We start from the raw sequence: 12,956 nt of genomic DNA, 5'->3' as shown, positions 1-12,956 counted from the left end.
AGGAGCCTATCCCCAGGTGCATGTATTTGGAAGTGGGAGGGGCCTAACCCCAGGTGCATGGCTTTGGAGGTGGGAGGAGCCTATCCCCAGGTGCATGTCTTTGGAGGTGGGAGGGGCCTATCCCCAGGTGCATGTCTTTGGAGGTGGGAGGAGCCTATCCCCAGGTGCATGGCTTTGGAGGTGGGAGGAGCCTATCCCCAGGTGCATGTCTTTGGAGGTGGGAGGGGCCTATCCCCAGGTGCATGTCTTTGGAGTGGGAAGGAGCCTATCCCCAGGTGTGTGTCTTTGAAGGTGGGAAGGAGCCTATCCCCAGGTGTGTGTCTTTGAAGGTGAGAAGGGCCTATCCCCAGGTGCATGTCTTTGGAGGTGGGAGGGGCCTATCCCCAGGTGCATGTCTTTGGAGGTGGGAGGGGCCTATCCCCAGGTGCATGTCTTTGGAGGTGGGAGGGGCCTATCCCCAGGTGCATGTCTTTGGAGGTGGGAGGAAACTATACCCAGGTGCATGTATTTGGAGGTGGGAGGGGCCTATCCCTAGGTGCATGTCTTTGGAGGTGGGAGGGGCCTATCCCCAGGTGCATGTCTTTGGAGGTGGGAGGGGCCTATCCCCAGGTGCATGTCTTTGGAGGTGGGAGGGGCCTATCCCTAGGTGCATGTCTTTGGAGGTGGGAGGGGCCTATCCTCAGGTGCATGTTTTTGGAGGTGGGAGGGGCCTATCCTCAGGTGCCTGTCTTTGGAGGTGGGAGGGGGTCTATCCCCAGGTGCATGTCTTTGGAGGTGGGAGGGGCCTATCCCCAGGTGCATGACTTTGGAAGTGGGAGGAGCCTATCCCCAAGTGCATGTCTTTGGAGGTGGGAGGGGCCTATCCCCAGGTGCATGTCTTTGGAGGTGGGAGGAGCCTAACCCCAGGTGCATGTCTTTGGAGTGGGAAGGAGCCTATCCCCAGGTGTGTGTCTTTGAAGGTGGGAGGGGCCTATCCCCAGGTGCATATCTTTGGAGGTGGAAGGAGCCTATCCCCAGGTGCATGTCTTTCGAGGTGGGAGGGGCCTATCCCCAGGTGCATGTCTTTGGAGTGGGAAGGAGCCTATCCCCAGGTGTGTGTCTTTGAAGGTGGGAGGGGCCTATCCCCAGGTGCATGTATTTGGAGGTGGGAGGGGCCTAACCCAAGGTGCATGTCTTTGGAGGTGGGAGTGGCCTATCCCTAGGTGCATGTCTTTGGAGGTGGGAGGGGCCTATCCCCAGGTGCATGTCTTTGGAGGTGGGAGTGGCCTATCCCCAGGTTCATGTCTTTGGAGGTGGGAGGGGCCTATCCCCAGGTGCATGTCTTTGGAGGTGGGAGGAGCCTATCCCCAGGTGCATGTCTTTGGAGGTGGAGTACCCGGAGGGAACCCACGCAGTCACGGGGAGAACATGCAAACTCCACACAGAAAGATCCCGAGCCCGGGATTGAACCCAGGACTACTCAGGACCTTCGTATTGTGAGGCAGACGCACTAACCCCTGTACCACCGTGCTGGATTCCTGATTGTTGTTTTAAAAAAAAAACATTTTTTGTTACCGACAACTTTTGCCATGAGCGCCTCCAAGTTGTTCTCCGCCCAGGCCCAAGGCCGTGACCCCTCCGTATGGCCGTGCGCCCCTCTGACAAACACACACTTCCATTAGACGTCTACCACACCGAATGTTTTCCTTCATATGAGAACAAGAACAATGAGTTGTGGTACATTTTGGCCCACTTGTCCAGCTCCTCCTCCAGGTATTTCTTAGTGGTTTTGGGCTGCAGTCCTAGAGAGTTGCCCACCAGGTAGATGCAGTCTTGGCCGCCATCCACCAGTGCCAAATCAGCTGTGAGGTGACGCAACAACATCATGAAAAGACACGTTAATGATGACTTAGTGCTCAGAGATGATCCACTCACAGGGAGGTAAATCGGATATTTTAGGCAGCAGAAACTTCTCCCTAAGGTGTCGCAGCTCGTCGTGCTCGTCCAGGAAAGCGGCCACCTTCTCAGATGTCGGAGCACAGCCCAGCAAAGTAGCGATCCGCTCCACAGTTTCGCTCGCGGTCAAGCCAGCGAAGTGATCCATTGCTGCTTCTGGAAGGACTTTGCAAGTTACATGGTCTGTTCTTTGAGCTGGAACACTCTCACAACAATTTCAACGTGGCCTCCTCAGTAGTGATCTAGGGCTGGGCGATATATCGATATACTCTGTGCGATATAGAAAATGACTCTATCGTGATATTGGAGAATACATTCTTTATGTATCTAGAAAGGGTGGTCCTCAAGAGGTAGGCATTTTTCCGAGGTCTCAAGAAGGTAAGAAATACAATTCTGTGTGTGTGTGTGTGTGTTCTTGTATTTCTACACTTCTTGAGAAATCAACAAGGAAAAGTATCTTCCACATGAGGACCGGTGAACAAGTGATGACATAAATCATGGTCCCAACACGGAAAACGATTGCATTTAATAGAGAATGCAATGGTGGTGAAATCTATCAAAATGAGGGTGGTCCCAAAAAGGAGGGATTTTTCAAATTGACTGTGTGTCGGTTTTAAAAGTGCTCCCCCTTTGGTCAACATATGAAACAGCAAGTGTGTGTAAGAAATTGAAATGCGCCCCCTTTGAACAAAATTAAAAATATATATATATATATGTATATAGGGACATACTGTAATAACTTGAAGTAAGTAATGAAGATTAAAAAACAATTAAAAAACTAAAAATTCCATAAATAAGTAAGCTAAAAGCAGTCTTTTTCTCACAATGTGTCGACTTTGTTTCTTGTGAAATTGGGAACAATTTCCTCAATTTCTTTTTGTTTCTATAATATTGCAATATTTTCTCGTAAAACTATTACTTTTTGATGTAAAATGATTACTTTTTAATGCAAAACGGTGAAATATGTCATAAAATAAATGTTCAGTTTTTTTTTTTTGTAAAATTTTAACTTGCGTTGAGTAAAATTAAGACTTATTATAATACTGGCAAAATGTTAGTTATTTTTGTAAAATTGTGACCTTTTTCTTGTGAAATTCCAACAAATGTTTCAAATCTTTATATATCCAGAAAGGGTGGTCCTCAAGAGTTAAGCATTTTTCGGAGGTCTCAAGAAGGTAAGAAATACAATTTTGTGTGTGTGTGTGTTCTTGTATTTCTACTCTTCTTGAGAAATCAACAAGGAAAAGTATCTTCCATATGAGGACCGGTGAACAAGTGATGACATAAATCATGGTCCCAACACGGAAAACGATTGCATTTAATAGAGTATGCAATGGTGGTGATATCCATCAAAATAAGGGTGGTCCCAAAAAGGAGGAATTTTTCAAATTGACTGTGTGTCGGTTTTAAAAGTGCTCCCCCTTTGGTCAACATACGAAATAACAAGTGTGTGTAAGAAATTGAAATGCTCCCCCTTTGGCCAAAATAAAAAAAAAAAAAAAATATGTATCCAGGGACATACTGTAATAACTTGAAGTAAATAATGAAGATTAAAAAACAATTAAAAAACTAAAAATTCCATAAATAAGTAAGCTAAAAGCAGTATTTTTCTCACAATGTGTCGACTTTGTTTCTTGTGAAATTGGGAACAATTTCCTCAATTTATTTTTGTTTCTATAATATTGCAATATTTTCTCATAAAACTATTACTTTTTAATGCAAAATGGTGACATTTGTCATAAAATAAATGTTAAGTTTTCTTTTTTTGGTGAAATTTTAACTTGCGTTGAGTAAAATTAGGACTTATTATAATACTGCCGAAATCTTAATTATTTTTGTGAAATTGTGACCTTTTTCTTGTGAAATTCCAACAAATTTTTCAAATCTTTATATATCTAGAAAGGGTGGTCCTCAAGAGGTAGGCATTTTTTCGGAGGTCTCAAGAAGGTAAGAAATACAATTCTCACAACAATTTCAACGTGGCCTCCTCAGTAGTGATCTAGGGCTGGGTGATATATCGATATACTCTGTGCGATATAGAAAATGACTCTATCGTGATATCGGAGTATACATTCTCACGCAGTAGCTGTTAGCTGCCGGCATTCCACTACAGGCTTTTATCACTCTTTTCTGTCTCTCCTTCTCACAGAGACATAAAACAAGCGCATCTTTTTACATACGTCACAAACGTATACGCCCTCGCGGAGCAGAGAGGTAGCGGCATGGGTAACGCTAGCTGGGGTGTGAGTGGTAATACGAGAGAAAGAAGGTGCGAATCTGGTAACAAATGAAGGAAATTCCCAAGAAATACAGCACGAGGTCCATCGTCTGGCGGTGGTGTGGCTTCAAGCGGGAAGACGTCGAACAGATTTTGATTGATTGATTGTTTGAAACTTGTATTAGTAGATTGGACAGTTCAGTACATATTCCGTACAATTGACCACTAAATGGTAACACCCCAATAAGTTTTTCACTTTGTTTATAATCAATTCATGGTACAAATATATACTATCAGCATAATACAGTCATCACACAAGTTAATCATCATAGTATGTACATTGAGTTATTTACATTATTTACAACCCGAGGGGTGGGATGAGGAGCTTTGGTTGATATCAGTACTTCAGTCATCAACAATTGCATCAACGGAGAAATGGACTTTGAAACAGTGTAGGTCTTATTTAGTAGGATATGTACAGCCAGCAGAGAACATAGTGAGTTCAGATAGCATAAGAACAAGTATATACATTAGAAGTACATTTGATTATTTACATTAGGTTATTTACAGTCCGGGGAGATGGGATGTGAATGGAGGAGGGTATTAGTAAAGGCTTGAAGTTGCCTGGAGGTGTTGTTTTAGAGCGGTTTTGAAGGAGGATAGAGATGCACTAACTTTGACACCTGTTGGGAGTGCATTCCACATTGATAACAGTAATATGTCAAGTGTGGGGCAAAAGCGTTGCTACAAAAAGTAGCATTACTGCTAATTTGTAACAACATTTGAAAAGTCACCTGCTAGAGCAGAGGTTCTCAACCTTTTTTCAGTGATGTGAACATTTTTTTTAATTCAAGTACCCCCTAATCAGATTAAAGGACTTTTTGTTGCAAAAAAGAGATAAAGAAGTAAAATACAGCACTATGTCATGAGTTTATGATTTATTAAATTGTATAACAGTGCAAAATATCGCTCATTTGTAGTGGTCTTTCTTGAACTATTTGGAAAAAAAGATATAAAAATAACTAAAAACTTGTTGAAAAATAAACAAGTGATTCAATTATAAATAAATATTTCTACACATAGAAGTACTCATCAACTTAAAGTTCCCTCTTTGGGGATTGTAATAGAGATCCATCTGGATTCAAGAACTTCATTCTAAACATTTCTTCACAACTTTAACATCAATATTTATGGAACATGTCCACAAAAAATCTAGCTGTCAACACTGAATATTGCATTGTTGTATTTCTTTTCACACTTTATGAACTTACAGTCATATTTTGTTGTAGTATTAACTCACAACCTGTCACTTAAATAAGGTTTATTTTTAGAGTTTGTGTTCATTTTTACAACAAACTCTGCATGAAATCCTCGAGTAAAAAAAAACATGGTGGACAAGCATGCAAACATCTCCTTCTGCGGCGTCTTTACTTATTCCAGGACTTGACAGGATGCTAACATTTCAGAGGCTGCTTATAATTATCTATTGACAGTGGCCATCACATTTATTAAAGATCTACAGTGGGAACATGGAAGAGTGAATTATTGGTCAAGTTAACTCGCTCCTAAATTGAGGATAAGTAGTCGTTTGAACGTGTTTAATCAGATTCATTCATTCACTCAGCTAGAAAAAGAAGCGCCATAGAAAGTAGAGTTAGTACTTACAGTTGGGTTGCAAGAGTGTGCTGAGGGGTGCTCTTTCACCTCTCGGGCTTTCCTTCCAGTTAATGATTGTTTGTTATGGTCCCAAACATGTTTAACCCTTGAGAGAGAACACTGCTGACGGGGTTGATCTCATTAGTGGCTCATTTCTCATGAATAGGGCGACATAAATTACTCAATCTGCTTAGCAGCTTCTTCTAGGACACTCACTTCGGGGATATATACGTTCCGGCACAGTTCCGAATCGGCATTAGCACACTTTCACTTACACTTACTATGTAAAGTCGCTTCTGAGTATACTTTAGCACACTTTCACTTACACATACCATGTAAAGTCGCTTCTGAGTATACTTTAGCACACTTACACTTACTGTGTAAAGTCGCTTCTGAGTATACTTTAGCACACTTACACATACCATGTAAAGTCGCTTCTGAGTATGCATTAGCACACTTACACTTACTGTACGTACAGAAAGTGTAAGTGTGCTAATGCATACTCAGAAGTGACTTTACACGTGTAAAGTCACTTCTGAGTATGCATTAGCACACTTACACTTACCATGTAAAGTCGCTTCTGAGTATGCATTAGCACACTTACACTTACCAAGTAAAGTCGCTTCTGAGTACGCATTAGCACACTTAATATTACATATAACGTTGTGAAGTCGTTTCTGAGTATGCATTAGCACACTTACACTTACACAGACTTTGTGAAGTCGTTCCTGAGTACGCATTAGCACACTTACACTTACACACACCATGTAAAGTCGCTTCTGAGTATGCATTAGCACACTTACACTTACCATGTAAAGTCGCTTCTGAGTATGCATTAGCACACTTACACTTACCGTGTAAAGTCACTTCTGAGTATACTTTAGCACACTTACACTTACACATACCATGTAAAGTCGCTTCTGAGTATGCTTTAGCACACTTACACTTACCATGTAAAGTCGCTTCTGAGTATGCTTTAGCACACTTACACTTACCATGTAAAGTCACTTCTGAGTATACTTTAGCACACTTACACATGCCATACTGTATAAAGTCGCTTCTGAGTATGCATTAGCACACTTACACATACCATGTAAAGTCGCTTCTGAGTATGCATTAGCACACTTACACTTACTGTACGTACAGTAAGTGTAAGTGTGCTAATGCATACTCAGAAGTGACTTTACACGTGTAAAGTCACTTCTGAGTATGCATTAGCATACTTACACTTACCATGTAAAGTCGCTTCTGAGTATGCATTAGCACACTTACACTTACCAAGTAAAGTCGCTTGAGTACGCATTAGCACACTTAATATTACACATACGTTGTGAAGTCGTTTCTGAGTATGCTTTAGCACACTTACACTTACACAGACTTTGTGAAGTCGTTCCTGAGTACGCATTAGCACACTTACACTTACACACACCATGTAAAGTCGCTTCTGAGTATGCATTAGCACACTTACACTTACCATGTAAAGTCGCTTCTGAGTATGCTTTATCACACTTACACTTACCATGTAATGTCACTTCTGAGTATACTTTAGCACACTTACACTTACCATGTAATGTCACTTCTGAGTATACTTTAGCACACTTACACATGCCATACTGTATAAAGTCGCTTCTGAGTATGCATTAGCACACTTACACATACCATGTAAAGTCGCTTCTGCGTATGCATTAGCACACTTACACTTACTGTACGTACAGTAAGTGCAAGTGTGCTAATGCATACTCAGAAGTGACTTTACACGTGTAAAGTCACTTCTGAGTATGCATTAGCACACTTACACTTACCAAGTAAAGTCGCTTCTGAGTACGCATTAGCACACTTAATATTACACATACTTTGAAGTCGTTTCTGAAAATGCATTAGCACACTTACACATACGTTGTGAAGTCGTTTCTGAGTATGCTTTAGCACACTTACACTTACACAGACTTTGTGAAGTCGTTCCTGAGTACGCATTAGCACACTTACACTTACACACACCATGTAAAGTCGCTTCTGAGTATGCATTAGCACACTTACACTTACCATGTAAAGTCGCTTCTGAGTATGCATTAGCACACTTACACATCCCATGTAAAGTCACTTCTGAGTATGCTTTAGCACACTTACACTTACCGTGTAAAGTCACTTCTGAGTATGCATTAGCACACTTACACATACTTTGTAAAGTCGTTCCTGAGTATGCATTAACACACTTACACTTACCATGTAAAGTCGCTTCTGAGTATGCATTAGCACACTTACACTTACTTTGTGAAGTCATTTCTGAGTATGCATTAGTACACTTACACTTACTTTGTGAAGTCCTTTCTGTGTATGCATTAGCACACTTATACTTACTTTGTGAAGTTGTTTTTGAGTACGCATTAACACACTTAAAATTACACATACTTTGAAGTCGTTTCTGAGTATGCATTAGCACACTTACACTTACACATATTTTGTGAAGTCGTTTCTGAGTATGCTTTAGCACACTTACACTTACACAGACTTTGTGAAGTCGTTCCTGAGTACGCATTAGCACACTTACACTTACACACCATGTAAAGTCGCTTCTGAGTATGCATTAGCACACTTACACTTACCATGTAAAGTCGCTTCTGAGTATGCATTAGCACACTTACACTTACCGTGTAGTCACTTCTGAGTATGCATTAGCACACTTACACATACTTTGTAAAGTCGTTCCTGAGTATGCATTAACACACTTACACTTACCATGTAAAGTCGCTTCTGAGTATGCATTAGCACACTTACACTTACCAAGTAAAGTCGCTTCTGAGTACGCATTAGCACACTTAATATTACACATACTTTGAAGTCGTTTCTGAAAATGCATTAGCACACTTACACATACGTTGTGAAGTCGTTTCTGAGTATGCTTTAGCACACTTACACTTACACAGACTTTGTGAAGTCGTTCCTGAGTACGCATTAGCACACTTACACTTACACACACCATGTAAAGTCGCTTCTGAGTATGCATTAGCACACTTACACTTACCATGTAAAGTCGCTTCTGAGTATGCATTAGCACACTTACACATCCCATGTAAAGTCACTTCTGAGTATGCTTTAGCACACTTACACTTACCGTGTAAAGTCACTTCTGAGTATGCATTAGCACACTTACACATACTTTGTAAAGTCGTTCCTGAGTATGCATTAACACACTTACACTTACCATGTAAAGTCGCTTCTGAGTATGCATTAGCACACTTACACTTACTTTGTGAAGTCATTTCTGAGTATGCATTAGTACACTTACACTTACTTTGTGAAGTCCTTTCTGTGTATGCATTAGCACACTTATACTTACTTTGTGAAGTTGTTTTTGAGTACGCATTAACACACTTAAAATTACACATACTTTGAAGTCGTTTCTGAGTATGCATTAGCACACTTACACTTACACATATTTTGTGAAGTCGTTTCTGAGTATGCTTTAGCACACTTACACTTACACAGACTTTGTGAAGTCGTTCCTGAGTACGCATTAGCACACTTACACTTACACACCATGTAAAGTCGCTTCTGAGTATGCATTAGCACACTTACACTTACCATGTAAAGTCGCTTCTGAGTATGCATTAGCACACTTACACTTACCGTGTAGTCACTTCTGAGTATGCATTAGCACACTTACACATACTTTGTAAAGTCGTTCCTGAGTATGCATTAACACACTTACACTTACCATGTAAAGTCGCTTCTGAGTATGCTTTAGCACACTTACACATACTTTGTAAAGTCGTTCCTGAGTATGCATTAACACACTTACACTTACCATGTAAAGTCGCTTCTGAGTATGCATTAGCACACATACACATACACATACTTTGTGAAGTTGTTCCTGAGTAGGCATTAGCACACTTACACATACCATGTAAAGTCGTTTCTGAGTACGCTTTAGCACACTTACACTTACACATACTTTGTGAAGTCGTTCCTGAGTAGGCATTAGCACACTTACACATACCATGTATAGTCGCTTCTGAGTATGCTTTGGTACGCTTACACTTACCATGTAAAGTCACTTCTGAGTATGCTTTAGCACACTTACACTTACCATGTAAAGTCACCTCTGAGTATGCTTTAGCACACTTACACTTACTTTGTTAAGTCGTTTCTGAGTATGCATTAGCACACTTACTCTTACCATGTAAAGTCGCTTTTGAGTACGCATTAGCACACTTAAAATTACACATACTTGGAAGTCGTTTCTGAGTATGCATTAGCACACTTACACATATTATGTAAGTCGCTTCTGAGTATGCGTTAGCACACTTACACTTACACATACTTTGTGAAGTCGTTTCTGAGTATGCATTAGCACACTTACACTTACACATACCATGTAAAGTCGTTTCTGAGTATGCATTAGCACACTTACACTTACACATACCATGTAAAGTCGTTTCTGAGTATGCATTAGCACACTTACACTTACATTGTGAAGTCGTTTGAGTACACATTTGCATACTTACACTTACACATACTTTGTGAAGTTGTTGCTGAGTATGCATTAGCACACTTACACATACTTTGTAAAGTCGTTTGAGTATGCATTTACACACTTACACATACTTTGTGAATTTGTTTCTGAGTATGCATAAGCACACTTCCACATTCTATGTAAAGTTGTTTCTGTCATGTTATTGTTTTAAAAAACACATGGTTGGATGTCTTGTAGAACTGTCTTTTAATAACGATAACATATCACAAGCGCTTCTTCAACATCCGTGCATACAAGGTGTGTTCACCTCTAAAGAGTCCTACTCGACACATACTATAATTGGTTCCTAGTCATTTGTAGACTATTACTACCACCACGTGGTCAAACACTGTCATTACAGTTTCTGAGTATGCATTTGCACACTTACACTTACTACGTGAAGTTGTTTCTGATTTATTCCTCAGAAATCATCCAACCCACCAAAATACAGGCAAAACAACAAAAAGGCAAGCGTGTCTAACACACGGGAAGCTAAGGCGAGACTCAGCACACGAACCAAAGCGTAGAAAACAAGGAATACCCAACATAACTGTTTCATTAGCAAACAGTGAATCCAGACCGAGAGTGGCGAGCAACGTGAATAAATAGCTCTCTGATTAGTGGTTGGCAGCAGGTGAACGTGCTGAACACTAATCAGAGGCAGGGGAAACCAATTAGTACCCATGGTAACCAAAACAAACCCAGAAGTGCACAAAACAGGAACTAAGGGAGTCCAAAACTAACAGAACATAAAACAAAACATGATCAGACCACGGATCATGTCACCATTCATTTCAATGGGAACTTCTTGGAAATTTGGTAGTTTTTGAGAAAACTAAGTTTTTTTTAAAAAATGATTAGGAGCATGGATTTCCTAAGCGAGCTGAATTGGTTGGTGTTGGAATTGTTTAAATCGGTCAATAAATGTGGAAGTAGAAAAAAATGTTATTTGGGAATTTTGGAAATAGCAGGAAATTGTTGTTTGAAAATGCTAGTGTTGGAATTTTTCAAATCGGTTGAGAAATGTTGAAGTAATAACATTTTTAATTGAGAAATGGTATTACGGAATTCATGGAATTTTGGGAAAATCAGGAATATTTCCTGTTCAAAAAAACAACTTTGTTTTTTTGTCCTGATTAAAAGGAATGTTTTGACGGTGGAACAATTGAAGTGGTTTTGAAAAATGTGGGAGGAGTAGTCACCAGAAAAAAGGGTGGAAATAAGGCTTTGGAAAACCAGGAATTCTGGAAAGCCCTGGAAAAAAAAATTTAACGTGGGAAAAGGGTAGTTTGAATTTTCCGCGAGGTGGAATAGTTTGAATAGGTTGAAAAATTTGGAAATGGTGGAAGTTTGAAAAATGGCCAATTCATTTTGATTGGGAAAAAATGTTCCGTAAAAACTGGAATTCTGGGGAATCTGGGATTTTTTGGGGAATTTGTCAAGGAACAGCCCGCGTTTTCCCGAATAGGCTGAACAGTTTGAATCGGGTGAAAAATGTGGAAGGTAGAGCACGCCAAAATCTGGAGAAGAAGAAGTTGAATAATAAATAGATTCATTTTGGTGTAGAAAACCATCATTGTAGAGACAAGCGGTAGAAAATTGGATGGATGGATGGATGGACATTACTAATATCACAGATGTGCTGCCGTGGAAACATCAAATATTTTAGGGATGCGGAATTTCGCACACTGCATTTAACGCAACCTCCGTTCAATTGTGTGCAATTCTCTAAAATGTCCACTAGATGGCAGAAAAGCCAGCGTATTAAATAAAGATGCCAGTCAACAAGTGTACATGTTCATATTCCATCCTCTCTTTACTGTCATAAAAATTGGCTGTGCCTCAAATCTACAAAATCCAACACCAGTGAAGTTGGCAGGTTGTCTAAATGGTAAATAAAAAGAGAATACAATGATTTGCAAATCCTTTTCAACTTATATTCAATTGAATAGACTGCAAAGACAAGATATTTCATGTTCACACTGAGAAACTTGTTTTTTTTGTGTGTGCAAATAATCATTAACTAAGGATTTAATGGCAGCAACACATTGCAAAAAAGTTGCCACAGGGACATTTTTACCACTGTGTTACATGGCCTTTCCTTTTAACAACACTCTTTGGGAACTAAGGAGACCAAGTTTTGAAGCTTTTCAGGTGGAATTATTTTCCATTCTTGCTTGATGTACAGCTTAAGTTGTTCAACAGTCCGAGGTTTCCGTTGTGGTATTTTAGGCTTCATAATGCTCCACACATTTTCAATGGGGGACAGGTCTAGACTACAGGCAGGCTAGTCTAGTACCCGCACTCTTTTACTACGAAGCCCCACTGTTGTAACAAGTGGCTTGGCATTGTCTTCCTGAAATAAGCAGGGGCGTCCATGATAACGTTGCTTGGATGACAACGTATGTTGCTCCATAACCTGTGTGTACATTTCAGCATTAATGGTGCCTTCACAGATGTGTAAGTTACCCATGCCTTGGGCACTAATACACCCCCATACCATCACACATGCTGGATTTTTGACTTTGCACCTATAACAATCCAGATGGTTCTTTTCCTCTCCGGTCCAGAGGACACGGCGTCCACAGTTTCCAAAAACTATTTGAAATGTGGACTCGTCAGACTACAGAACAC

General features: G+C 40.4%; 1 protein-coding gene across 9 annotated transcripts in view; it reads right to left on the bottom strand.

Moving 5' to 3' along the window:
• kynu (kynureninase) overlaps positions 1 to 12,956 on the bottom strand; it is a 101,049-nt gene that overhangs the window by 27,145 nt on the left and 60,948 nt on the right. For 8 of the 9 annotated variants that reach the window (XR_009804574.1, XM_061889024.1, XM_061889023.1 and 5 more), the window contains 3 exons: positions 1,915 to 2,091; positions 1,721 to 1,841; positions 1,555 to 1,637 (listed from right to left, as the gene is read on the bottom strand). Coding sequence is in view for 8 of the 9 variants with exons in the window: in XM_061889024.1 (XP_061745008.1) it covers positions 1,555 to 1,637; positions 1,721 to 1,841; positions 1,915 to 2,091 (381 nt within the window). In the remaining variant the exon portion in view is untranslated. Of the gene's footprint in view, positions 1 to 1,554; positions 1,638 to 1,720; positions 1,842 to 1,914; positions 2,092 to 5,818; positions 5,878 to 12,956 lie in introns of those variants that run through there. The other variant, XM_061889030.1, reaches the window with a different exon arrangement.

Source organism: Nerophis ophidion, linkage group LG27, assembly GCF_033978795.1.
Source record: "Nerophis ophidion isolate RoL-2023_Sa linkage group LG27, RoL_Noph_v1.0, whole genome shotgun sequence".
Classification (NCBI taxonomy): Eukaryota; Metazoa; Chordata; class Actinopteri; order Syngnathiformes; family Syngnathidae; genus Nerophis; species Nerophis ophidion.
The sequence above is the reverse complement of the archived record's forward strand: the minus strand, read 5'-3'. Positions and strand labels throughout refer to the sequence as shown.